This window comes from Leucoraja erinacea, chromosome 14 (assembly GCF_028641065.1).
Source record: "Leucoraja erinacea ecotype New England chromosome 14, Leri_hhj_1, whole genome shotgun sequence".
In the NCBI taxonomy this organism is placed as follows: domain Eukaryota; kingdom Metazoa; phylum Chordata; class Chondrichthyes; order Rajiformes; family Rajidae; genus Leucoraja; species Leucoraja erinaceus.
In genome coordinates, this window is record NC_073390.1 from 42,410,035 (window position 1) to 42,425,641 (window position 15,607).

General features: G+C 47.5%; 1 protein-coding gene across 2 annotated transcripts in view; it reads right to left on the minus strand.

The window, feature by feature from the left end:
* si:ch211-51h4.2 (uncharacterized) overlaps positions 1 to 15,607 on the minus strand; it is a 158,302-nt gene that overhangs the window by 46,913 nt on the left and 95,782 nt on the right. For both annotated transcript variants that reach the window (XM_055646256.1, XM_055646255.1), the window contains exon 12: positions 5,870 to 6,010. In XM_055646256.1, coding sequence (XP_055502231.1) covers positions 5,870 to 6,010 — 141 coding nt within the window. The remainder of the gene's footprint in view (positions 1 to 5,869; positions 6,011 to 15,607) is intronic.

A 15,607-nucleotide genomic window follows, 5' to 3' on the forward strand; every position in this document is an offset into this window, starting at 1 on the left:
TTTTCAGAAATGCGGGTGAAGTTAATATTTTAATCAATACATCAACTTTGTTGAACAACATTCGGTGGCTTATTCTTAAAATTGCAAATTAATTATTCTTTTATTGCCTACCTAATGAGATTTTAGCACTCAGTGAGCTCCGTCTTTGCTTGTAATTTTTTATCACCTGGAAAACCACAATCTATTCAATCTATTAATTTTTCCTCAGTTTTGTGCAGGGCCCTTCGTATTGTGACCTGGATTTCTCGTTGGCTGTCAATGCAAGACAGTGGTTTATGGAAGGGATCCCTGGAGAGGCAGTGCCTTTCTCTGTAGGACGTTTCAATTGCCGAAACCTCTATCGGGCTGACACACCACGCACTCACCTGCCACTCCGCAGGAAGAGTCAATTTGGAGCTCGAGCAGGTGGGGTGGCGGCAGGAACAGTCACATTGCTTCGGGAAAGACGCAGAGCTGGTTAACTAGAACGATGCCGAGATTGGGGGAGTGTTAGCTGCCTGGCAGAGTTGGATTGTTTTCTCTGGAGTTTGTAGAGGTACAGCACAGAAGCAGGCCCTTCGGCCCACCGAGTCCGCGCCGACCAGCGATCCCCGTAAACGAGCACTATCCTACGCCCATTAGGGACAATTTACAATGATGCCAAGACAGTTAACCGACAAACATGTGATGGAAACCTGTGATCCCAGAGAAAACCCAATACAGGTGCACAACCTTTTATCCGGTGTTCCAGAAACCGAAAAGCTCCGAAAACCGGCCATTTTTTCCGGATGTCGTCTGCGCACCAAAGCTCGCGTTTGGCGCCAAACCTGACCCAAAACGACCCACGGTCAACCCAGGTCTGTACTACTGTAGCGGCTGCCTCCTCCCTGGAGACCGGGAGACGCTTAAACATCTGTAAATCATTGCTTAAATGTTAGTCAGTTAGTTTGGAGGGCTTTTATGTGAAGGGGGGTGAAGGGGTAAACTTTAATTCTTAGTCCCCTACCTGGTCGGAGAGGCGGGGAGCGGTCAATGCCTTACCGGGTCGCTGTGCAGTAAGCTCCGCAGCGCTGTGGCCGGTCTGGCCGCGGGCGGCGCCAGTTGTAGCTCCGACCCCGGCAACTCTACCCCTGGCTGCGAGGCGCTCCAAATCCAGCGCGGCCCGCGGCCGAACGCCCCAGCTCCGCGAATGTCGGGAGTCGGCGACGTCGCAGCGCTGGGATGCGGGCAATGCCAAGCTCCGGAGCGCTGTGGCCGCCGACACACAACATCGCGGAGCGTCGCTGGATTTGAGCCGCGCAGCCAGGGGGGTAGAGTTGCCGGGGTCGGAGCTCCAAAAGCGGCCGGACGGAGCCCCCAGCTCCGCGGCTCCAAATCCAGCGACGCTCCGCGAATGTTGGAAGAAGGCGGCCACAGCGCTCCGGAGCTTGCCGCACGGCGACCCGGTAAGGCATTGCCCGCACCCCGCTGGTATCCCAGCGCTGCGACCAAAGATCCTATAGCGGAGCTCCTCTAGGATCTTTGGCTGCGACGCCGCCGACTCCCGACATTCTCGGAGCTGGGACGTCCGGCCGCGGGCCGCGCTGGATTTGGAGCGCCTCGCAGCCAGGGGTAGAGTTGCCGGGGTCGGAGCTACAACTGGTGCCGCCCGCGGCCGGATGGAGCCCCCAGCTCCGCGAGGTTGGGAGTCGCCGACCAGGTAGGTAGGGGACTAAGAATTAAAGTTTCCCCCTTCACCCCTACACCACCACCACCACATAAAATCCCTCCAAACTAACTGACTAACATTTATGCAATGATTCTCCCGGTCTCCGGGGAGGAGGCAGCTGCTCCAGACTTTTCAAGCCGCCCGCGCTACCTACCTAATCTACGCTAAAAATCTTCCATTCTGAAATCCGAAAATGTCTGAAATCCGACAAGTGTCTGGTCCCAAGGCTTTCGGATAAAAGGTTGTGCACCTGTATCACGGGGACAACTGCAAACTGACTACAGTCTGTAGTCAGGATCGAACCCGGGTCTCTGGCGCTGTAAGGTAGCAGCTCTACCACTGCACCCAAGGATAAGTATGAGAGGCAAAGATAAGGTAGACAGTCAGAACCCTTTGTCCCAGAATGGAAACGTCAAATAACCGAGAGCGTAGCTTTAAGGTAAGAGGGGCAAAGTCTAAAGGAGATGTGCGGGGCAAGTGTTCTTTTCACACAGGTGGGTGCCTGGAACGCGCTGCCGGGGGTAGTGGTGAAGACAGATACGATAGCGCTGTTCTGTTCCATGTTTTATTGTTGAGCAGCAATAGCAGACAGGGCAATGTTTCCATTATAATCCCTGGTGAATATTAATTGAAGTGAGAACAAGTTGACCATGTCTGAGTTCCTTTCTGTGCAAGCTGTCAGTGCAGCTGTGTCTGATGCTGACAGGGACTTGTGCGTTTCTGCTCTAAGGCAAAGCGATGGAGTTTGAGAGATCACCCGGGGAAAGGAAAGGGAGTGTCGGACATTTGACCCAACAGAGGGCTGGCGACACTCGATGGGACTTGCAGCTGATCACGTTCCTGACCCACCTGCTCCTCCACCAGTCATAGTGACTGAGGGGGCAGGCAGGGAGGCAGGCTTGTAGAGAGTGCTGGCACAGGAGCAAGGCAAACCACTGCAGTGTATCTGCTAGATGCACACGGCAAGTGTGAAAGCAATGACAATCATGCACGCTCGTGTGTCAGAGTTGGGAGAGATAGACACAGAGAGAGAGACGGACAGAGAGAGAGAGAGAGACAGGCAGGGCACAGGGCTTTGGTGAGATGAAAGGGAGCACTGGAAACGAGCGTAGACAAAAAAGCTGGAGAAACTCAGCGGGTGCGGCAGCATCTATGGAGCGAAGGAAATAGGCAAAGTTTCGGGCCAAAACCCTTCTTCAGACTGATGTGTGGTGGGGGGGGGGGAAGAAGATAGGAAGAGGAGGAGCCAGAGGGCTGATGGAGAGCTGAGAAGGGGAGGAGACAGCAAGGGCTACCGGAAATTGAAGGTCAATCTTCATGCCGCTGGGGTGCAGACTGCCCAAGCGGAATATGAGGTGCTGCTCCTCCAGCTTCTGGTGGGCCTCACTCTGGCCATGGAGGAGGCCCAGGACAGAAAGGTCGGATTCGGAATGGGAGGGGGAGTTGAAGTGCTGAGCCACAGGGAGATCAGGTTGGTTATTGCGAACTGAGCGGAGGTGTTCGGCGAAACGATCGCCAAGCCTACGCTTGGTCTCACCGATGTATCCAACCCGATCTCCCGGAGTTAGATAGAGCTCTAAGGACCAGCGGAATCAAGGGATATGGGGGGAACGCATGCACGGGTTACTGATTGTGGATGATCAGCCATGATCACAACGAATGGCAGTGCAGGCTCGAAGGGCCGAATGGCCTCCTCCTACACCTATTTTCTATGTTTCTCTGTAACATACTCGTAAATCTTCTCTCTCGTTTGGCAACATCAAGAAAGGGTTAATGTAACAGAGTACCCCCTCCTGCTCCAGTAATACAGACTAGCTCAGGGGTTATCCAGTCTCATCGCCAGAGCGGTGCATTGGATGGTACAGTGGAAGCGTCACATAAGTCACAGACCGGGAGCTCCAGGGAAGGATATTTATCGCATGTGTCCGCCCTCTACTGCATGAGGCATGGGGCGCCCGCCACAGTACTTCACCGAGTGACACGATGCTTTAATGCCTAAGCAACCCCAGCAGGCGTAACACAAACCTCCATCTCACGCTGATATACGCTCATCACAATACATAACTCAATGATACATGTATATATATATATACACGATGATTGGTTATTTGCAGCGTGTTCCTGAAACGTCCTGCAGGTGGCAGTGTGGCACTGCATTGAGTGGAACGGGGACTGGCCGGACTGGCCAATACAATTCCAGTCACACCTTCATTACCAGATCCAAATTTACAAAGGAACCTTTTACACCAAAGAAAACAGACTGTAATCACGGGGATCAAGCAGTAAATACTCTGCACCATTTGTTACACTGGAAAAGCTACACTTTTACAAATGTTAAGAAACGTAAATTAATTTTAATCACATACGCCCATCAAGTCTACTCCGCCATTCAATCGTGGCTGATCTATCTCTCCCTCCTAACCCCATTCTCCTGCCTTCTCCCCATAACCTCTGACACCCGCACTGATCAAGAATCTATCTACCTCTGCCTCAAATATAATAAACAATAGATAACAGACAATAGGTGCAGGAGTAGGCCATTCAGCCCTTCGAGCCAGCACCACCTTTCAATGTGATCATGGCTGATCATCCACAATCAGTACCCCGTTCCTGCCTTCTCGCCCTATCTAGCGCTCTCTTGAAAGTATCCAGAGAACCGGACTCTGCCCCGCCAATGACAGTCCCGAAATCCGGGGAATTAGCCTTGTAACCCTACGCTGCACTCCCGCAATAGCAAGAATGCCCTTCCTCAAATTAGGGGACCAAAACCCGCAAACAATACTCCAGGTGTGGTCTCACTAGGGCCCTGTACAACTGCAGAAGGACCTCTTTGCACCTATATTCAACTCCTCTTGTTATAAAGGCCAACATGCCATTCGCTTTCTTCACTGCCTGCTGTCCCTGCATGCTTACTTTTATTGACTGATGAACAAGGACTCCCAGATCCCATTGTACTTCCCCTTTTCCTAACGACTCCATTTAGATAATAATCTGCCCTCCTGTTTTTGCTACCAAAGTGGATAACCTCACATTTATCCACATTAAACTGCATCTGCCATGCATCTGTCCACTCACCCAACCTGTCCAAGTCACCTTGCATTCTCATAGCATCCTCCTCACAGTTCACACTGCCACCCAGCTTTGTGTCATCTGCAAAATCATTGATGTATATTGTAAATAGCTGCAGTCCCAGCACCGAGCCTTGCGGTACCCCACTAGTCACTGCCTGCCATTCTGACACGAAATGTCCACATTCCAAGATCGACAATTTCTTTCAGTGAGACCTTTTTTAAAATGAAGAGAAAATGCTCCCATTGAACCTTGTCAGATAAAAAGGCACACACAACAATCTCTACTTAATATTTAATATCAATGTCCAACTCATGGTATCTTAGTAGAAACAAAGAACTGCACATGCTGGTTAGCAAAAAAAAGACACAGAGTGCTGGAGTAACTCAACGGGCCAGGCAGCATCTGTGGAGGTCATGATAGGTGTCATCTCAGAGATAGATACACACAGTGGGCAGCACAGTGGTACACACAGCGGTAGAGTTGCTGCCTCACAGTAGCAGAGACCCCGATTCGATCCTGAGTACCAGCACTGTCTGTGCGGAGTTTGTAAGTTCTCCCTGTGAGCGTGTGGGTTTTCTCTGGGTGCTCCTGTTTCCTCCCACACTGTAAAGTCGTACAGGTTTGTAGGTTAACGGGTCCCGTCTGATTGCAAATTGTTCCTAGTGTGTAGGATAGTGCTAGTGTACGAGGTGATCACTGGTCGGTGCGGACTCGGTGGGCCAAAGGACCGTTTTCCACACTGTATCACTAAAGTCAACGTAGATGTTCCCTAGGGATGTCACAGTCACTGTCAATTTTTTTCCTCACATACACCCGAAGGTGCAGTGAAACGAATTTGCCAGCAGCGAAACACTTAAAAAGAACATACAATACACAACAGAATTTAACACTACCATCCATCACAACACAGATGCTGCCTGACCCACTGAGGGTTACTCCAGCACTTTGTGTCTTTATTTGACGGTGTCTTAGCTTTACTTTCTTGCTGTAATCATCTCAAATTACATTTAATACATATCTCCCAGAAAATAGAGACAAAAGGCTCTGTTGAAGAATACACTCTGCTGAGCGATGATTATTCATTCGAGACAACAACTGCGGGTTACTCACGCTTCCAAAGAGATGTTGGAGTAGACGATAACGTAGTCTACTCCCGTCTCGTGTACACCGGGGAGACTCGGCTTCAAATGGTCATCGTGGGGAATTTTGCGGACAGATGTCTGGGGAACAATATTCAATACGGCCCAACACCTGCAAGAGAAGGTTTAACACTATGGATCTGCCAGGATTACCTCAAATGTCAAATGCAGCAACTCCATGGTTCAAGGCAGCACGGTGGCGCAGTGTTAGAGTTGTTGCCTTACAGTGCCAGAGACACAGCTTCCATTGGAGTTTGTACCTTCTCCCAGTGTCCTGCGTGAGTTTTCTCCGGGTGCTCTGGTTTCCCCCCCACACTCCAAAGACGTACAGATTTTTGGGCTAATTGGCTTCGGAAAAAAGTAATTGTAAATTGTCACTGATATGTAGCATAATGCTAGCGTCTGGAGCGATCGCTGGGCGGCGCGGACTCAGTAGGCTGAAGGGCCTGATTGCATGCTGTATCTCTAAAAATAAAGTATAAGGTGCAGACGCAAGGAACTGCAGATTTACAGAAAAAGATACAAAGTGCTGGAGTAATTCAGCAGGTCATGCAGTCTGAAGAAGGGTCGCAACCTGAAACCTATCCATGTTCTCCACAGATGCTGCCTGACCCGCTGAGTTACTCCAGCACTCTGTGAAACTTCACCTATCCATGATCTCCACAGATGCTGCCTGACCCGCTGAGTTACTCCAGCACTGTGTGTCTATTCAAGGTTTGTCCAATGGAAATCTGGATGGTCAAAGATTAATTATTTTTCTCTTTTATTATTTGGTTTTCAGTTCTCCAAATTCTGTATTGTTTTACAAATTAACATGAATAATTGCAGTCCGGAAATTGTAACGTGATCACACTCGTACTGATGCCAGGAACATGTTGTACAGTAATAGTTCAGGTGTATGTGGCAATTGTCGGACACAAGCTAAGTTCCCACTGGATAGTTCAAACTGTATTTTTTTTTAACTTCTTATTTATTTAACTTTAAATAAATAAAGAGTTAAAAAAAAAAAAGGTTATTTAACTTTAAATAAATAGGTGCAGGAGTAGGCCATTCGGCCCTTCGAGCCTGCACCGCCATTCAATGTGATCATGGCTGATCATCCAACTCAGTATCCTGTACCTGCTTTCTCTCCATACCCCCTGATCCCTTTAGCCACAATGGCCACATCTAACTCCCTCTTAAATATAGCCAATGAACTGGCCTCAACTACATTTTGTGGCAGAGAATTCCAGCGATTCACCATTCTCTGTGTAAAAAATGTTTCCCCTTTATCCTTAAACTGTGACCCCTTGTTCTGGACTTTCCCAACATCGGGAACAATCTTCCTGCATCTAGCCTGTCCAACCCCTTAAGAATTTTGTACGTTTCTATAAGATCCCCCCTCAATCTTTTAAATTCTAGTGAGTACAAGCCGAGTCTATCCAGTCTTTCTTCATATGAAAGTCCTGACATCCCAGGAATCAGTCTGGGATGTCCTAGGTTAAGAACATCACAATCACAAGCAGTAGTGCCGAATTGTCTTAAGAGTGCCACCATCGTCCCTGTACCGAAGAAACCAAACCCAGCCTGCCATAACGACTTTCGACCAGTGGCCCTAACACCCATTGTAATGAAGTGTTTTGAGCGACTAGTTATGCAGCACATCAAAAACAGTCTACCTGCCGACCTAGACCCACTGCAGTTCGCCTACAGAGCCAACCGATCCACAGAGGACGCAGTCTCAACAACACTGAACCTCGTGTTGTCACATCTCGATCGGAAAAACACCTATGCCAGGATCCTCTTCATAGACTTCAGCTCCGCTTTCAACACAATCATCCCGCAGCAGCTGGTGGAGAAGTTGGAGCTGTTGGGGGTTGATGCTGGCACATGTAGCTGGGTCCTGAACTTCCTGTCGCAGCGACAGCAGACAGTCAGGGTGGGCAGTAGGACATCAAAAACCATAGCCGTGAGCACTGGCTCACCCCAAGGCTGTGTCCTAAGCCCCCTTCTGTTTAGTCTGCTGACACACGACTGTACTGCCAGACTCAATAACAACTTCATCAGCAAGTTCGCTGATGACACAACAGTAGTGGGTCTCATCAGTGACAACGATGAATCGGCGTACAGGATGGAGGTGGAGCTGCTCACAGGTTGGTGCAAATCCCACAACCTCATTCTTAACGTGGGGAAAAACTAAGGAGATGGTGGTTGACTTCAGGAGGGCGGGCGGGGAAACATCACCATGCACCTCTGCACATCGACGGAGCTGATGTGGAAAGGGTCAGCAGCATGAAGTTCTTAGGACTACATCTGTCTGATGACCTGACGTCCACGGCCAACACCACAGCTCTGGTCAAGAGAGCCCAGCAGCGACTTCACCCCCTCCGAAGACTACGGAAAGCAGGCCTCCCCACCACACATCTACGGACTTTTTACAGGGGGACTGTCGAGAGCACACTGACATACGGCATCACTTCCTGGTTCGGGAGCTGCAAGGCGTACGAACGGCACCAACTGGACAGGATAGTGAAGACCGCAAGCAGGATTATTGGTGCTCCACTCCCCTTCCTGCTGGACATATACAAGAAGAGATGCATCAACAGAGCCATCTCCATCATCAAAGACCCTTACCACCCATCGCATGACTTTTTCACCATCCTCCCATCTGGGAAGAGGTACAGGAGCATCAGCTGCAAAACCAGCAGGATGCTCCTCAGCTTCTTCCCACAGGCTATAAGACTGTTAAATGGACTTTCCCCCCTGCCAAGCATCGCGCACAAACCCCCCACACTGCAGCAGAGCCACTGTTGTGCCGCTGCCGGTCGGAACGGCTGTTGAATGTTATTGAATGTTATTAGAGGGTTAAATTGTTCATGACATGTATTTTAATTTTAATTGCTATTTATTTTGTCACGAAAACTGAATGGACACTGGTTGAGAAACGTTTTTTTGTTTCCTCTGAGTATGCGAATACTCAGGAAATGACAATAAAGATTTACAATTACAATTACAATCATCTTGAGCAAAACACAAAGTGCTAGAGGAGCCCAGCGGGTCAGGCAGCATCCATGGAGGGAAATGAACAAACGATGTTTCAGGTCAGCAATATTCTTCAGACTAAGTTGAAAGGTTACATGATACTGAGGTATATAACCCAATAGATATTGCAGGAACTAGAACTGCAAATCAGGAATCTTGAGCAAAATACAGTGCTGGAGGAAAGCTGCACATTCTCCTGGTGAGCTTTTGGGAAAAGACAGTAGGCCATTCAGCCCTTCGAACCAGCACCGCCATTCAATATGATCATGGCTGATCATCCACAATTTGTACCCCATTCTCCACATATCCTCTGACTCCGCTATCTTTAAGAGCCCTATCTAGCTCTCTCTTGAATGTATCCAAGAGAGCCGGCCTCCACCGCCCTCTGAGGCAGAGAATTCCACAGACTCACAACTCTCTGCGTGAAAAAGTGTTTCCTCATCTCGGTTCTAAATGGCTTACCCCTTATTCTTAAACTGTGGGCCCTGGTTCTGGACTCCCCCAACATCGGGAACATGTTTTCTGCCTCTAGCGTGTCTAAACCCTTAATAATCTTACACGTTTCAATAAGGTACCCTCTCATCCTTCTAAATTCCAGAATATACAAGCCCAGCCGCTGCATTCTGTCAGCATATGACAGTCCCGCCGTCCCGGGAATTAACCTGGTGAACCTACGCTGCACTCCCTCAATAGCAAGGATGTCCTTCCTCAAATTTGGAGACTAAAACTGCACACAATACCTCAGGTGTGGTCTCACTAGGGCCCTGTACAATTATTTATTCTTTTGAAGGGTTTGGAACTCTCTTCCTCGAAGGGTGGTTGGAGCAGAGACTGAATATGACTTTAACTGCCCCTCCCATTCCCACACTGACCTTTCTGTCCTGGACTTCCTCCACTGTCAGAGTGAGGCCCAGCGCAAATTGGAGGAACAGCACCTCATATTTCGCTATTGCAGCTTATGAATATTGTCTTCTCTAACTTCAAGTAACCCTTGCTTTCCCTCTCTCTCCATTCCTCCCCCTTCCTAGTTCTCCGACCAGTCTGACTGTCCCCCCTGATTAAATTGTATCTCTGTATGCTTCTTTGTCACCTTCTCCTGGCTAACAATGATCTATTCTATATTTCCTTGAGCTCCGTCTCTTCTGATGTCTCGTTTTCACACCGCAGCCTTCCTTATCTCTGCGTCTCCATCTCCCCTGACTCTCAGTCTGAAGAAGGGCCTCGGCCCGAAACGTCACCAATTCCTTTTACCAGAGATGCTGCCTGTCCCGCTGAGTTACTCCAGCATTTTGTGTCTATCTTCCAAATATTATTATGGCAGAATTGTGCGGTCGGATAGAGTGTTGACGGTTTCCATGGACAGGAACACAGGTCGATGCGCTGGATTGAAATACTCACCAGCCTATTTCTATGTTTGTAATATTTAACTTGGTAAAAAGTGGTAAAAGCTGCAAATTCCTCTTGTTAAATCAATGAACTGCAATTTTACACGACTTTATTCATTGCCACCAAATAGTAATTAACTGGACTGAATTGTAATAAAATTCTTTAAATTCATGAGCACGCCTAAAGCGACTGGAAAGGCGAGCAGAACTTCCCTCATGAAGATGAAACTATTTTATCCCCTTGCTCATTGAAATTATTTCTGAAGATAACATTTTTTTTAGTTTAGTTTAGAGATACAGCGTGGAAACAGGCCCTTTGGCCCACTGAGTCTACACCGACCAGCGATCCCCGCACACTAACACTATCCTACACACACACACTAGGGACAATTTACAATTATACCAAGCCAATTAACCTACAAACCTGCACGTCTTTGGAGTGTGGGAGGAAACCAGTGATCCTGGAGAAAACCCACGCAGGTAATGAGGAGAATGTACAAACTCCGTACAGGCAGCACCCGTAGTCAGGATCGAACCCGGGTCTCTGCCGCTGTGAAGCAGCGACTCTACCGCTGCGCCACTGTGCCGCCATTTTTTTACCATGTTTGTTGATCAGTGATGATTAAACAAAAGAACCAAGCTTAGTCGTCTGGCTAGTACTGTTTTTTTCACGGCATTGTTAATTAGGGTCAGCCTATTATCTTTGTGGAACTGCAGAATAAATAATGCCAGATAATGCTTTAGTTTTGAAAAGTGAAATGCACTTAATCTCGTTTTAATCTTGCCACTTGAATAAGGTATTGACATTTAATTGGTGGGTAAATAGATAATTAGCATGAATAATTTGGAAGGAAATGAGAGAACTTGAGAAACGATGGCATGAAAAGTAGACGGGAACTGTACAAGATTATAAAGAATGTAACAAAGATGGATTCCAACCCGAAACGTCGCCTACACAGGCCTTCATCAGTCAGGGTATTGAGTATGGACGGTACACAAAAAAGCTGGAGAAACTCAGCGGGTGCAGCAGCATCTATGGAGCGAAGGAAATAGGCAACGTTTCGGGCCGAAACGTTGCCTATTTCCTTCGCTCCATAGATGCTGCTGCAACCGCTGAGTTTCTCCAGCTTTTTTGTGTACCTTCGATTTTCTAGCATCTGCAGTTCCTTCTTAAACATATTGAGTATGGACCGTGTCTGCGTTGAACACCAGAGAAACTAAGGGGAAGTCAGGCATCGTAGCAATTAGGCCAGGTCATCTGACAAACAGCCAACAATGGCCTGGTTCCTTTATCATCGTAACATTTTTGCATATCTTTCATACATTGTTCTTCATCTCTCTACATCACTATCCAGATCTCTCGTTTTCCTTATCACCAACCTGTCTGAAGAAGGGTCTCGACCCGAAACTTCACCCATCCTTTCTCTCCAGAGATGCTGCCTGTCCCACTGAGTTACTCCAGCATTTTGTGTCTCTCTTCGGTTTAAACCAGCATCTGCAGTTCCTTCCTACACATCTGAGCTGGTGTTGGTCCTCAGCTGGTGATGGAGTCATAGAATCATACAGCATAGAAACGGGCCCTTCGGCCCAACTTGCCCATGCCTACCAAGATGCCTCATCTACGCTAGTCCCACCTGCCCTGGTTTGGCCCATATTCCTCTAAACCCGTCCTATCCATGTACCTATCCAAATGTCTTTTAAATGTTGCGATAGTCCCTGCCTCAACTACCTCCTCCGGCAACTAGTTCCATACACCCGCCACCCTCTGGTCACTACCACCCTCCCCGAGCTCACTCAGGTCAGTGTGTCAATCCTCCCAGCTGATTCAGAGAAACATCCAGAACTTCCTCTGGTGATAAGGTTCGGGGACTCTGAGGTATCTGCTGGTATTTATTTACGAGACCTGTCTCCAAAGGTTGGATCATTGAAACTGCAATACAAGTTGGAATCGCACATTTTCTTCAGGGTAATTTAAATCAATTACATGATTCTCGGCTAAGAATGCACTCCCAGTATCAATGACCTTGATATTAATAAATTGTCAAACTTGTGCAGAATAGCTACCCAAAATGGGAGCTCCAGCAGCCTAGCTGTGCTCCCCTGATTCATAGCTGCTCTCTGTAATGGCCAAGCAAGCCATTTAAGTCAGGGAACCAATTAAGGGTGAACAATAAATCTTTACCTTGCTACAAAGAGCCCTTAGACTTTTTGCGACATTACAATATCTGTATAATTGGTGGTTGTTTTTTGTTATTTATTAAGCAAATATGTTAATAGCAGCACTATTAAAGCCCCACTTCACAGATAACAGTGGGCAGATGCTGGACAGATTTACTGCATCAGTTGGTAGCCCAGATTCACATTCTGCAACAACGCACTGGCCTGTTTAATCAGTGACTGTTGTTTCAGCTCCTGGAGGCATCGTCTTTAGCTTGGATTAAAGGCATAGCATGGAAACAGGCCCTTCGGCCCACCAAGTCTACGCCAATACTAATTCTAGGTGTAGGAAAGAACTGCACATGCTGGTTTAAATCCAAGATGGACACAAAATGCTGGAGTAACTCAGCGGGACAGGCAGCATCGCTGGAGAGAAGGAATGGATGACGTTCCGGGTCGAGACCCTTCTTCAAACGTCTGGAGATGGGTCTCGACCCAAAGCATCACCCGAGGCCAATTAACCTACAAACCCGCACACTTTTGGGATGTGGGAGGAAATGGCCAGAGCACCCGGAGGAAACCCACGCGGTCACAGGGAGAACGTGCAAACTCCACACACACAGACAGCACCCGAGGCCAGGATCGAACACGGATCTCTGTCGTGTGAGGCAGCAGCTCCACCCGCTGCGCCACCGTGCCGAACAGTTGATGCTAGACGTGCAAATGGGTTTGACAGAGAATTTCTGCAGATGTCTTTGGATTGAGATGGAACAGTTATATTTGATTCAAGAGCCTGCATAACAATTGGGCCTTGTTGCATGTTCTTGTGTGTTCATTATCTCACCAAACAAAACTGTCAACGGTGAGTCTTAAAGACAGTGAAGGGCAAATCCAACCCACATGCTTTCCAGTTGCTTGGTTAAGTCACTGATATAACCGCTGGGTCCCTCCACATGCCTCCAGCCTACACTGGAGATATATTTTGATCCCATTAAATTGTAAGTAATGACAGAATCGCCACCATTAACAAGTTGGGGGGAATGGACAGGTGACGTTTCATGTCGGGACCCTTCTTCAAACTGAGTTGCAAGTTCAGTTTTGGGGTGTAAAAGGATTTGTGGCAGTGGATGGAAATGTCAGCCGGAGTCAGGTCTACAGTTTGGCATTGAGATCATGTGAAGAAGGGTCTCGACCCAAAACGTCACCTATTCCTTCGCTCCATAGATGCTGCCTCGCCCGCTGAGTTTCTCAAACAAGGTGCAGAGTCTCCACCATTAACAAGTTGGGAAAGAGTTGGCCACAAACTCTTTGAATTACTTCCCTCTGGAAGGCGACTCCGGACTGTCAAAGCTGCCACAGCCAGACATAAACACAGCTTTTTTCCACGAGTAGTAGTTTTTTCCACAATAACCAAAATACTGTAGCCTCCTTTTGCTCTGGTATTTTATTTAATGCACATGTTTAATAACCATATAACCATATATAACAATTACAGCACGGAGACAGGCCATCTCGGCCCTACAAGTCCGTGCCGAACAATTATTTTCCCTTAGTCCCACCTGCCTGCACTCATACCATAACCCTCCATTCCCTTCTCATCCATATGCCTATCCAATTTATTTTTAAATGATACCATCGAACCTGCCTCCACCACTTCCACTGGAAGCTCATTCCACACCGCTACCACTCTCTGAGTAAAGAAGTTCCCCCTCATGTTACCCCTAAACTTCTGTCCCTTAATTCTGAAGTCATGTCCTCTTGTTTGAATCTTCCCTATTCTCAAAGGGAAAAGCTTGTCCACATCAACTCTGTCTATTCCTCTCATCATTTTAAAGACCTCTATCAAGTCCCCCCTTAACCTTCTGCACTCCAGAGAATAAAGACCTAACTTATTCAACCTTTCTCTGTAACTTAGTTGTTGAAACCCAGGCAACATTCTAGTAAATCTCCTCTGTACTCTCTCTATTTTGTTGACATCCTTCCTTTAATTGGGCGACCAAAATTGTACACCATACTCCAGATTTGGTCTCACCAATGCCTTGTACAATTTTAACATTACATCCCAGCTAATCAATAATGTTTTATTATTAATGTTTAATGTTTTATGTGTCATTCCTAACTGTCACTGTATGTCGTTGTCACTTGCGAGCGGAGCACCAAGGCAAGTTCCTTGTATGTGAATACTTGGCCAATAAACGTATTCATTCATTCATTCATTCATTCATTCATTCATTCATAAAGAGGCGAACAAGCTTCGATGCAGAACTGTGTTTCAGTTGAGCCCAAGTCCTGTCAGCCTGAGCTGTATATTTAATCTTTTTTTTCTCTGACCAACACTAAAGCTGAATGGTAAACGAGTGTGTGCAAAAGGAACAGTTCCGTGAAAATGATGTGATGCACAAAATGGTAGGGTCAGAGGAATACGCGCTCAGAGGAGGATTTATTCAGACTGCAGAAGGTTCTACAGAGCAGGAAATCAGAAGACGTGGAAAGATTTAAACATAAGCAACCGATCCTGAAAATCAGAGGTAGTGAAGGTTAATGTACCTGGAACACTTGTCCAGGGATATTGACAGCAGGGATGTAAATTAATGTAGTACAGATGGTGGGGAATGGGGCCAACCAGGAATAGTCATGTATAGGGGAATGGATAAAGGCAGAGGTCATAGAGTGATACAGTGTGGAAACTGACCCTTCGGCCCAACTTGCCCACACCGGCCAACATGTCCCAGCTACACAAGTCCCACCTTCCTGTGCTTGGTCCATATCCCTCCAAACCTGTCCTATCCATGTACCTGTCTAACTGCTTCTTAAATGTTGGGATAGTCCCAGCCTCAACTACCTCCTCCAGCAGTTTGTTCCATACACCTACCATCCTCTGTGTGAAAAAGTTACCCCTCAGATTCCCTCAAAGGTGAAGGTTTTGGTGACAGGGGCTCTTAGCAAAGAAAGGGGTAAACAAGGCAACTGACTTGGAAATGAAATGTTTTTGTGATACGAGTGTGTCTCAGGTGAAAGACACAAGGAACTGCAGACATTGGACACAAAAAGCTGGAGTAACCCAGCGGGTTAGACAGCATCTCTGGAGAAAAGGAATAGTTGACGTTTCAGGTCGAGACTGAGAGTCAGGGGATTTATGATTCTCA